The sequence below is a fragment of the Petaurus breviceps genome, unplaced genomic scaffold (assembly GCF_028583685.1).
Source record: "Petaurus breviceps papuanus isolate PSGF00001 unplaced genomic scaffold, PetGlider_PUasm1.0 551, whole genome shotgun sequence".
Taxonomy (NCBI): domain Eukaryota; kingdom Metazoa; phylum Chordata; class Mammalia; order Diprotodontia; family Petauridae; genus Petaurus; species Petaurus breviceps.
The window spans coordinates 24,110,516-24,123,391 of NW_027186372.1; the positions used below are offsets into that span (position 1 = coordinate 24,110,516).

The 12,876-nt window shown below is 39.4% G+C and overlaps 1 protein-coding gene across 5 annotated transcripts in view; it reads left to right on the forward strand.

Moving 5' to 3' along the window:
• The window catches only part of EBF1 (EBF transcription factor 1), a 461,328-nt gene that overhangs the window by 1,635 nt on the left and 446,817 nt on the right, over window positions 1-12,876 (forward strand). For 4 of the 5 annotated variants that reach the window (XM_069102477.1, XM_069102478.1, XM_069102479.1 and 1 more), the window contains exons 2-4: window positions 1,576-1,732; window positions 2,481-2,544; window positions 3,470-3,525. In XM_069102477.1, the coding sequence (XP_068958578.1) occupies window positions 1,576-1,732; window positions 2,481-2,544; window positions 3,470-3,525 (277 nt within the window). Of the gene's footprint in view, window positions 1-1,575; window positions 1,733-2,480; window positions 2,545-2,673; window positions 2,713-3,469; window positions 3,526-12,876 lie in introns of those variants that run through there. The other variant, XM_069102481.1, reaches the window with a different exon arrangement.

Sequence of the window (12,876 nt, forward strand, 5' to 3'; positions counted from 1 at the left end):
TTCCTTCCTTCCTTCCTTCCTTCCTTCCTTCCTTCCTTCCTTCCTTCTTTCCTTCCTTCCTTCCTTTTTTCCTCCCTTCGTTCCTCCTTCATTTGGGCAGTACCAGCTCCTGATCTGAATTTTGACATCTTCTAATTGTCTTCTAGTTTTCTCTTCCAAGTCAGTCTAGTCCCCTCTTCCTATTCCCACCTCCAGCTCAGAGGGATGGGAAGCAATGGTTGCAGGCTGGAACCCAAACAAAGCTGAAACAGAATCGAAGTTTCCAGTGTCCTGTCTTTGGGATGTTGGTTTCATGTGAGAAGTGGCCTGCTTTTTTTCCCCTTTTTTTCTTTCTTTCTTTTTTTTTTTTTTTTTAAGGCTACCAGCCCGGCACAGAAGGACCTGGCAGGCCCAAGCAGAGTCCAAAGATGGGGGGGGGGGGGTGTAGTGAAGGAAAGGAAGAGATGGCAAAAGGTAACGTCAGGCCAAGTACTGGGAACTTTGCCTTACAAAGCTGTTCCCATCATCTATCTAAGCGGGGTAGGTGGGTAGTAGAGGGTCTAGAGGTCAGGTAGAGTATGAGTAATCAAGGTAAATTGAGTGGGAAGCGAAAGTATATTTGTTTATGTATTTGGGGGTGGGGTGAGGGAGGTGAAGTTAGAGATGTGAATCCTGAGTGCTCTCTCCCATATCTCCAGTTGTCTTTTGGGGTGCAGTACACAAGAACCTTAAGCTTGTCGGGGTGTTCCTGAAGGAATCAGATTTTATTACTTCAGGAATGTGGGTGTGTGGATGGCACTGGAATAAACTTTAGCAGGACAGAAGTACTGGGGCTCCACAGTCACCTTTTACACTGTGACTTTCTGGGGGCCTATTTTGGAAACAATTTAATTTGTGGTCCGAAATGGTTCCAGGGGATGAAAAATGGGGGAGGGGACTGGATGTTGCCGGGGATATCTGTCAAAAGGCAGGCTGACCAGAGACCTAGTGTGGGTAAAGTCTGTCATTTTCTTCATCCTTTCCCATCTTCCATCAGAGCGGGAGATGGAATGAGTCTAGGGCCGAAGGAGAAGGGGAGAAAGAGATTTATATTTAAGCTTCCCATCTTACCCACATTATGAGATGTGTTCCGTGAACCTTGACATAAGCCCTCCACTTCTTTTTACCCAATTTACTTTGGAAGAAGAGATTTTTTTTAAAGTAACTTTTCATGACAAACATGCATACGGACACAGACACACAGACACACACACACCTTTCATTCCACTTTGACAAGTTCAGGAAAGATGTCTGAGCCGGGGAGAAAACCTGTGGCCAAAAAATAATACCAAACTCCCCAAGGTAAATCCAGCGCGGAGGGAAACTCCTTTAGTAGTCAGACCTAGGTTTTGGAAGTGGGAGACTGTGTTAGGGAGGTTGGTACTTACTTCTTCCCCAGGGGGTGAAAGTGGGGTAGGTGGCAGGGCTCCCACTTGGGCATTTGGGCATAGATCAGTGTGAATGTTGGGGGGCAAATGGCTAGTGGGCTGTGGGTGAAGATTGCGGTTGTGTCAGACTTGGCTTCGCTCTCTAATCTCTCGGTCTCTTTGGCCACAGTGGGGTGGGGCTGGCCCGGGCTCACTTTGAGAAGCAGCCGCCCTCCAATCTGAGGAAATCCAACTTCTTCCACTTTGTCCTGGCCCTCTATGACAGACAGGGGCAACCCGTGGAGATCGAGAGAACCGCCTTTGTGGGGTTCGTGGAGAAGGAAAAAGTAAGTGGGGCGCAAAGGCGAATACCTAGCCCGACTGGTTGCGTTAATCCTTTTTCTGCCGCATCCCTTATCCCCGTGCTGGAGGAAGCGCCTCCTTCGACTCCAGAAGCCCCACTCCAGGAGCACTCGGAGGTTAAATTCAATCACTCAATGCATTACAGAGCAAGGCCCGCAAAGTTTCCCTTTCCTCCTGTGTTACAATTCCTATTCGACAGAATAAGCCCGAGTATTTAGTATAGCGGTTCTTTCTGCAAAGTTATCCAGCAGTTACCCCAAGTTGAGGAACGCGATGTCCTGTTAAAAGGCGATGTCACCTAATGTTTCCTCTGCCTTCCACTACTGACCAGTCCTGAAGCTGCCCAACGCCGGAGAAAAAGGGAAAGGGAAAGAAAGGAACGATTTTAGGAAGCCCTTTTCCATTTCTGGCTTCTGAGTAGGACGATTTTGTGCCCTCGAGGCTCAGATAATTTATCTAGCAGCCTGAGCCTGGAGAGATTTGCCCTCTTTTGGAATGTGGAATTTGAAAAGGTGAAGGTGGTGGGGGCTGAAAGAGTGGAAACCCTTGTGTTTGTACCTCTGTTTCCCTTCCTCTAGTTCCCCTCGGGTATCTCTGCCACCTTCTCCCGGGTTGACCCAAGAGAGGAAAAGTACAGGAAGCGTCCTGGAGTTAGGCAAATGGTTCTAGTTGTGGTCTCTCACCCCCAACCCCAATTTTTTCCCCCTGTTTGTGCGTCTTGTGGAAATCTAGGAAGCCAACAGCGAAAAGACCAATAATGGGATCCATTACCGACTCCAGCTCCTCTACAGCAACGGTGAGGCCCTCAGCACGTTCCAGGAACATCCCCCCCCCCCCAACCCCCGCCCCAGTCAATCTCCTCCTCCCCCTTCCCAAGGTTTCATATTCAGGTCAGGAGCCCCTTGGAGCCTGGAAGCCCCAGGAGCAGAGTAGCTGGCTAGAGAAAGTCCCAGCCGCCCTCCAGGTTCATCCCTTTAGCTTTTTTTTTTTTTTTTTGTATTCTAGTTTCCCAAACTGGCTCCTTCTCGCCCACCCGCAATCATTCTTAGGTCCTTATACCTTATTTATACCTTAAACTCCAGAGGAGCTTAAGTAGGCAGGTAGCGCTGGCAGTCTGCTGTCAGTCTCCAATTCCCCCCTACTATTCTGGTCAATGGAAACATTTTCTCTGGAGCAGTTCAGCTCCGAGATTATCAAGGTCCTTAGGAACCCTGGTTTGTCACTCCTTCTGGGCCACACTCCCCTCACACTCCCCACACCCTGGGATGCCCCTTCCCCCATAAATCCAGTAAGGGCTCCCAGCATTGGGGAGCAAGGCAAGCCTCACTCGCTGCCCGGTCCAGTAGTAGTAGCTCCTCAGGTCTCCAAACCACTTCTATGGGTCCAGGGCCTGTAGCTCCTGTTTTAAACCCCTATGGGGATCCCCCAGTTCTCTCTCTTGGTACCTGGTTATTTGACGCCTTAGAGTTTCCTAGGGGAAATTAGTGGAAAAGAGAGAGGGTGAACAGCCTTGGGTTTGGGGGGAGGGGTGGTGTGAGCAAATTTGGCTGGCAACAGAGGTGCTTCATGCCACATTCTCTGTAAAGGGTTAAGGGAAGGTCTCAAACCATCCAGGACAATTTATATCCCCTTTCTTGAGTTAAAAAAGGAGAACTTAGAAACTTAATTCTGTCTCTTCCCGCCCTGCCTCCCCCCATTCCCTTTTTTTCGGTTTGTTTCAGGTATCAGAACAGAGCAGGATTTCTACGTCCGCCTTATAGACTCCATGACTAAACAGGTAAGTTGGCTTCCTAATTTTATGGTGCAAACGCCCTATCTATATCTCGTGCCTCCGTGCTAAGCCGGCGGCGGCTTCTCGACGGGGTCTTGGGCTCAAGAGTAAGGAGCCGCGGCTGGAGGGAAGGATGGTAGCAGTGGTGATAGAGATGATGGTGATGGTTGGGAGATCTCCGGCCAAATTTTGCACTGGGGAGCAATTTAGGCTTAGCCAGGAGGGGCTTCTTTCTCTTTAGTCAGAGATTTTCTTTCCCTTCAGGGAAGTCTCAAAGCTAGGCACCTAAGGACTTGAATTTTCCAGCCCCTATGTTCCATCTTTATTTCTTGGCTCCCTCGCGCCCCCCATTTCCCAAATCCCTGGAGGAAACTAGCTAGGTAGGGGCGGGGCCACCTGCGGCCTCTGGGAGTATCCCACCTGCGGGAGTGGGGGTGGAGAGCTGCGGCGGCTTGAGGGGCAAATTCCAGGTGCAGGTGAAGAGGGGGGCCGCAGTCTCTTGGGATGTCCAGAGGCCCCTCCCCTGAACGCGCGTTTCAGCCTCTTTTAATTAGGTGCCATTAGTTGCCGAGCTAGGGCAGCGGGGGGAACTAAAGGGTTGAACTTTCTCTGACCCAGACTGGGCATAGTTGGGGGAGCAAAGTAGGGGCTTTTCCGAGCGGGACCCGAGGGCTGTGTGTTCCTCGCTCTCCTTCCGCTTCTGAAGAGAGTGACTGAATGGGACCCCGAGATGAGGGCAGGCATCAGGTTCTTCCCTGCGAGTTGAGATGGGGGAGGCCAGGGAGCCTCAATTGTGCGGTGATATTCCGAGGAAAAAAAATCCTTCAGCTCTACCATTGGCAGGAAGCCAGGCAGTATGAGTGAGCTTGTGGTCTTAAAGGTGCATAAGCTGCATTTCTTTAAGTTTCCCAACACACGAGTGTCAAACAGTCTACATTAAGGCTGAGTTATGGCTTAAAAGGTACAATTATGAGCAGTCACAAAAGGAGGCCTGGTGTTTTAATTAGGCACGGGAGCTTTCTCATTAGAGAAAAAGTTTTAGTTTCAGAATTAAGCAATTGGTTCGGTACCAGAGAAGGGGCTTTGGTATCAGAAAAGAAAAGACAGGGAAGCAAAGCTTTGTTTATTTGGATTGGGGGGGGGGGACAAAAGGACAAAGAGAAAAGTTATCCATCTTACATTAGTCACTGGTGCACTGGGATATTTATCATTTATTTACAGTATTTGTGGTTTCTTTATGGTAGCTTTCTTAAAAGGGAATGTGATTTGCCTTATCCTGTATCCAAGAGTTTCAGATCGTTGTAGGTATGTTTGATAGGGGGAAAAATCTTTGTTTTTAGATAGAGTACATACCTTGCATGTGTGTTTTAGTTTGGTAAGATGTTGAAATAAATTCCAGTAATTCATCAAGGATCAATTTAATAGCAGCTCATTTGATTGCCATGATTTTCCAAATAGAAAACATGAGTATAATATTCTTATCTACACAGTTGTTTTGAATTTGAAGCTCTTATGAATACTTATTGAAATGTATTTAGCTTCTCTAAAACAAATAGATGTATTGATGATTCAGTTATTACTTGATTTAGCATAATAAATCCAACTCATATACATTTAAACTTGGCCCTATGTTTTTTAATTAATTCAAGTTCTTTTATCAGATAGGATAAGCTTCTTTCTTTTTGAGATTGTTTTATTTTCTAAAAAGGACAAAAAAATACCCCTAAAAATAAAAGACAAAACAAAACCCCTCAGAACCTCGAAGCCTGTCTTTATGACAAAAAACTCTTGTGAAGTTTTTTTTCTTGAAAACTGTCTTTGATGCTCCTGAATATCTTTTTCTGACATTCTCACTGCAGGGGTAAAAGAAGGGAAACATGAAACATCATGCATAAGCAAAACATATTCATTAGAATTTAATTAATTACTGACTTAAAAAACTAATTAATATAAGGCCTACTTATGAAGCTATAAGCTCACAAATATTTAACAATATTCAGTGTGGCCCTGAAGATCTTGCTTCCCCCCCCCCTTCTGGAGAATAGATTTGTGTATGTTCAAAATAATTTCCTTGACTTAGAAATAACCAAAACAACAAATAGCATTCTATTTTCCCCTCATTATAGCATACGATAAGCTACAAATGCAAAAAGTCATCAATAATTTATCTGCATATGATTTTAACAAAAAACTATAACAGTTAACTTTGAAACTAGTTAAAAATGAAACCTTTGATTTCTGTAGGACAATGAAACAAAATTCATTTTCTTAACAAGGTTATGGTGCCTAAGAAAAGTCTTGACTAAGGAATCGGTTGACCTCTTGATCTTTCATCTGCAATCATTACCCTATTGGGAGAAAGTTATAGTTTCTCTTAAAAACTCATAATATACATATGATGAAGTACTTGTGGTAGAGAAATATTCACATGAGATTAAAACTGCAAATTAAAATTAAATAAGATTTTTTTGGGAGAAGCAACAAAGAACTGTAAAATTAATTGTCAGTATTTTCACTTTCTTAATTTAGTTTGACATAAAGAAAAAGGCAATTTGTAGTAAGGTACCTGTTTGCTTTCATATCAGATACACAAACAACAGTTCACTCTCTGAAATTTTCTCTTTGAAAGGTAATACCTTCATGGTGTCTGGTGGATTGTTGATTATGTATTATAAGAGCAACTATCTTAGAAGCAGTTACAGTTAATGTAACAGTCTCTAGAAAGTACAATATAATGATGAAGTATAACCTTTCACAAATGTGACAATATAATTTATATTTTAGCCTTAATGAGTAATACAGTAAATTTTCATTTACCTTCAAACTATCCGGTTGTAATTAAACATTAAGTCTGACTTGATATTTGTTAAATTTTAATTCAAGTTAAATATACAATGGCCCTCCAGTCAGATATTCTGTATTCTAATAGCAGACTTGAAATAAGCTAGCTAATTAAATGATTACATTTAAGTTAAGCTCTTTTAAGTAGATCAGTTTTTTGATGCTAGAAGCACATATTTGCATTCATGATAATGTAATTATAATGATATGAGGAGTTCTAGTAATGCCACAAAGTATCAATGATCAGGATGATATCCTGACCATCCTTGTGTACCCTAATAACTTCCTTCTTCCTCTTTATACTTGTTCATTTCACAGTTGCATTTTTCATGTGTGAAATCATATCCTTGATTTGAAAAGTTAAGATGAACTCAAAGAGACACTTTTAGGAAATTAAACTCATTGCTAATCATTCACATAGAATGCTTTTGAGCTAGAGTCTGCCTCCTTAGAGGGATGAGACCAACCAAGAATAAATTCAACCAACCAAGAAGTACTGATATGACACAATAATTCACACCTTTCAAAGTGTCTCATTAAGCTACTTGAGGGCAGAGACTTTAATATTGGACAAAAAAGAGAGAGAGAAAATTTGAAGGATTATTATAGGCCAACATGTATAATGAGACCCCACCTTTCCTCTCCTAGTCATGAAATAACAATTTTCAAAAACCCCTGCCCTTTCCCAAATAGAAGATACTGGAGAGGGTCACTTCAGGGAGAGTTATTCAAATCGAGTTTAGAAGGACTAAAAATAGGTTGTTTTTTGTGTCATTGCAGTTTTCCGTGTTCCATTAGAGAGCATGCATAACCCTGCAGGATCCAAAAGTTTGTAGCTGTTGCTCACAGAAACAGCCATCATCTACTGCAGAAGTGCAAATGAACCTTGTAGGGGAGGTCTGAGGGTTAAGTGTGCTTCATGCTTTTATGCTGCATTCTGAAATTTGACTAGGAGAGCTTCAGTAAGTCACTTAGCTTAAAAAAAAATATTTGCCACCTCCCCACTTCCTCCTCCCATCTTGCTTTTTTTTTTTTTTTAAGCAGTGACAATTTGCTATTAGGAGATAGTGAACAAAAATCTAGTAAAAACACAAGGGGTGCGTCTTAAGAATTTCATCTACTACAGTTCCCTTTTCTATGTGCGTATTGATATTAAAACAGGTGATGAGGTTAAGTTCTAAAAAAGTCCAGTTACTCTGGGAGTTCCAGGCTACACTAATCAGAAAGCTTGTCAGATTTCTCCTTCCAGTTAAACTATCTTTTCTAAATTTGTTTTGACTCCCCCAGTACTCTAAATTATTGATACAAGTGCATTTTTTCTATTGATTGCTTCATTATATCCTGCCACGTTCGAATAGATTTGATTAACAGCCCTTTCAACACATAGTTCTTCATTGGTTGATAAGCACATTTTTGTTATATCAATAAGTTCTATAGGAATTCAGTAGACAGAGAGGTTGATTTCAAATGTAAAAAATGACAGGGCAAGTATACAGGGAGCCAGATTTTCGCAGCTTTCTCTTCCCTTTGTGATATGTCAAAAACGCAGGTGATTTTAATTTTCTTGCACATAGAGGAATGAAGAAGTTTGGAATTTTTATGCATGATCAGGACCTGTGTTTGGGAAAATGTAAACTCATCACAGTGGAAAATGTGTTGTTTGGAGTCTGGGGGTGAAAACAAAGCTGATGATTTTGGAGAGACTGCCGGAGCCAGATGGCCTAGTGCATTCTCAGTCTGGCAGTCCAACTGCTCCCTCCTGTATAATATACAGCCATTTGTTCGGGGATATTTACGCTAGAGCTGTTTCCATGTGAATGTTTGAACAGCATTAAAAATGAACATATTAGGAATAATACATTTATTGAGTTTGTATGGATACATTGATAGTTTTACCTATAACAGAAAGCGATAAACAGAGTTTGGATAATGGCGTATTTTGTTTATAGTTGTTGAACAAGAGACTATTTGGAATTTGATTCTAGATGGCATATCGCTAACTTATTGTGATATTAGATGCATGGAACCAAGTAGATATATTCACATAGATTTAAATGTACTTATGGTGTGGATAAAATCCTGTCGTTTCTTTTCAGGAAAGAAATTGGGTGACCTGTTAGATGAAAGACATTCTTTTCTTCTGGCACTTATAGGATACTTAGTTTTTAAAAATAGATATAATGCATCTTAAAGTCAACTACTTTAGGTATATGTGTCTTTTAAAAATCAGTGCTGTGATATGACTGAGCAGTGCACTGGATCTGTTATCATTCCTTCACCACTTTGCTAATTCAGTTCTGAAAACAGGCCTGCTTAGATGCTAAACTGAAATTTCTTCTTTGTAATTTGTCTATCACTGGTCGAGTGAATGAATAGGGGAAAAACTTTTAAAATTTTATTTCTATAATGAATGTTGGAATTACCATTTGAAATTAGTTTTTAGAAAAAAAAAGTGTGATTTGTCGGTTTCTCTCCTGGTACAGATCAAGTTGTAGCCAGAGTCTATTCCCTTCTCTTTGTGTTTTCTAGACCTGCATTATAATTACGTCTTTATTTAATTATGAGTAGAGGAGATTTTGAGGCTGAATATGTTATTTAATAGCATAGTGTAGTAATATTGTAGGTGTTCATATTATTTTTTGATTAGTTCCAGTTTTTGGTAATTTGCTACCAAAGGGTCATTCGCTGTGCTCATGGGCTTCTATGATCACTATCTCTGGTTGAAGGAGTTACTTTGTGTATTTGTGAATTTGTAATTCTATAAGGTGGCAAATGAGGACCCGACTTGTTATGGACTTTTATTTGTATGTGTGTGTCTATAGGTGTTGGAAACAGATTAAGATATTCAATATTACATTTTGACTTAAGTGGGAAATTAGAAACATTATTGCTATGAGGTAACTGTTATTTACCAATAATGATCTAATTACTACTGCTTAATTTCACACCAAGACTGACTAAGTCAAGCATTTCAGTGTGGCCTAACACCAAAGTTAGTAGAACCAACGTCAAAGGCATTGGCCATTATGTATGGAATATAAAGAGTTAAAACTATGAGCAATGTAAACAAAGAAAACCAAAGTATTTAACTCTGTATTTCCTTTGGCATTCTATTGAAGTGTGATCCTGGTGTCTATTTGCACATTTATTTTTAGCTCCTCTATGTGGTTGTCTTTACAGACACAGTAACTTTCAATTAACTTCTAAAACTCGGTAACTATTTGAGAAGACTAAGAAGGCACCCACTTAAAAAATATCCTTCAAAAAAGCAGCAACAGTGGAAGGATTTTTATGTTGTTTCCATTTATGTCTTTTCAAAGATGCCCTGGTTTGATTTATAATTGAACATTTGAAACCTACAATATTTTATTCTCTACCTATAAAATAATCAGCACAGGAGAAAGCTATAAGGTTCTGAAACTTCAGTAGTTCTGGCTTTTTTCCTGAAAAAAAAAATACAGAAATTGATCTGGATAAAAGCTCAATTTGAAAGTTGGTAGCTGAAGTTTTTTTTCCCCCTCCAAGTGGAACTTAAAATTGTATGTCTAATTTTTGGTGCAAAAAACATTAGAAAGAAAGGATGGTCTTTGTTCTCACTTTTCTGCTCCTCAAATTCGAATCTGTTGTAGTGATTTAGACAATTTGGTGGTTGGTTTAAAAAAATGTTTCTTATTGATCTTACCAAGTTCTCAAGGCTAAGGAGAGCTTAATGAATTAAATTTCATTTTATAAGCAACCCCATTGTTCTGCTACATATACTGTCAAGTAGCTTCCCTTAGATAGTTTTCTTCTTGATTCTACACTTTCTCTTACATTGCAAGTCCCAACCTGATTCCCAATCAATTGATTTACTTGAAGAAAATATTTTAGATGCTTCTTTTCTCTTCCAATTTAACAGCAGCCCCTCCACTCTTCACCATTGATTAACAAATTGATTTATTTAAAACATTTGTTGTCTCTGTTGCTTTTACTGAACAACGCCATTCTCACTCTGAACAGGAACATGATTTACTATGTAAGATGAATATAAGCCTTCTTCTTTGTCTCTCTCTGTCTGGGTCCCACCCCAGCTGTCTATAAAATGGCTTCACTTAAGATAGCTGAATGCTGTTTATATGCCTTTCTGATCTTCCAGCTGATCCAACCACCCCCCAAATCTTGCTCCTCCCCTAACAATGTTCATTTTTATCAGGAAAAAAAATTCCAAAAAGTTCTCCTTTATGTTTTTGTCCAAAGTCCTTCAACTTTCTTACCAGGTGTTACCTGGATACTTATTGAAGTGTGGGGCTAATTTGTGATAAATACTGAAAATAGGGATATGATTTGTGCTGTCTATTGTGTGGGCAAGTATTAGAAAATTTGAAGAACTGAAAAAAAAAAACAACTAAAACCCAAACCCAAGTCTCTTATGTAGTCAGGCTTCGGCCTAGACCCACTGAGTCAGATGCACATATCAAACTAGACATATCCAGCACTTATACACTGGAGTTTCCTTATAATAATGTCCTCTGGGTTGAGGCTTATAAGTGAAACTACCTTATAACTCAGTCTGTTTGATCCTTCAGTAATGAAACCTCTTTGAATAGGGTTCAAGTTGGATCTTGCTTACCCCAAATTCCATGCTATCATGAACACTGTTAATCCAGGTTCTAGTATATTTAAAAGATTTCAGATTCACTGAGTGAAGTGGTAATATCTCCCCTTCTGTCTTACTCTCAAGTCACAGACACAGTACTTTATTTTTTTTTGCCTTATGTGAAAAAAACAAAAATAAAACAAAACCCCAAAAAACTACCCAAATGCCAACCTAGGGAGAGGGCGAACAGCTACTCAAACAACTGCATTCTCTCTCCACTACCCCCCCCCCCCGTTTCTAACATTTTTCTAACCCATCCAATTTATAATTTCAACAATCGATGTTGGAAGTGCCTCCTTTTTGACTATGCCTGCTGAAAGTTTAACATTCTGTGAAAAAGGAGTATTTACAGGATTTTTTCTGTCTTTGCTAGAGTATTTATTTAGGAGTATTTACTAGAGCAAGTGGTATTCAGTTGCCAAACACAAAAATACATTTTCTAGGGGATCACAGGTCACATATCAGAGTCAGGAATGTATTTACAATGTAATATTGTCTTAACTGGATATCATGATAGGCCCACTAACTTCCTCACCAGTGTTGGGGGTGGGGAGGAATGATTGGTACTATCTAGGGGCAAAAGGATGGATCAAGTTAGACAGTTTGATGTGGCCAATGTGGTTGGATGCGGGTTTTTTATTTAATCACAATAGTCATATTAAAGTAGGAGAAAACTCCCCACTACCTATGTTTGAACTTGTAAACCTTTTAACCTCTACGTAATATCTTCACTACATACGTAAAAAAAAGTACAGCTACTGATACTCATGCTATTTTGCATTTGGAAGTATTTTATCCAAATGAACATCACGTCATTACAGAGTTCTATTGCAACACAGCTTCAAGGTTTTAAAAAAATAGATAGATACATATACATTTGGAAGAAAGAAAAGAGTGAGTTGAAAGGGAAGTCATTAAAGATATTTAGGAGAACATGTAAATAATTTAGGGCCACTGAGATTGACAAAAAAAGTCAGACTATATTTTTATGTATATCTATATTTTCTTGTTACCCTGAATTGGATCTAAGTATATATCACCTAATAATTTTAAGTTTTGCAGAAGTGACTATAATATGTAAAGTAGGCAAAATAATTTTTTATTTTCTGAACATTTATGTTTTACTTAGTGTATTTAATCTATTTAAGCATCTAATAGGCAGTAAAAAAGATGATGTTTTAGAATATAAGATTATAGGCTGTTAGAAAAATCTTAACTTATCTGACACAGTAAGATACTTTAACTTGTTTTTCATTTATTGACATTTTCATTTTGTAATTTGCTTATGTACAACAGAGCCCTGTTGTAGCAACCATTTCATTTTTCTACCCTTATGAGGGCAGTTTGACCACAATTTGCCACTTATTTATAGCCATATCTTCATAGGTTTTGGGTTTAACTTTAACTGGAGTGAAAAATATTCTGTAGCATTTAGCTTCAAAAGTAAAATCACTTCTTAAAAAAAAAACAGCAGAAAAAAAGCAGATGGCATATTTGAATTACTAAATTAGGATGCTATTGGGTTAATTTAAGTAGTTTTTGCTACCATGAAGTTAAGGGTTATATAAATGTGTGAAAGTGTAATTTTATTAACAATTTCAAGTTGTGTTGTATTAGGATTATGCAGTGATGTGGTGTGAGTTTAGCTAAAATACATCCTAATACAAAATACCACGAATACCAATAGCGATACCTTTTTCTTTGGCACAGATATTATTAGCATGTAGTGGGGAAATGTTGTATAGAGGTTAACAAGAGCAGCTAGTAGGCTAAAGTCACAAGTTACATTCCTTATGAACTTGAGCAAAACATCCAAGCCCCAAGTGCTTTTTTATACAAGGAAAACACTCTTGGCTTAGAGTGTGGTTTGGGATTTTTGG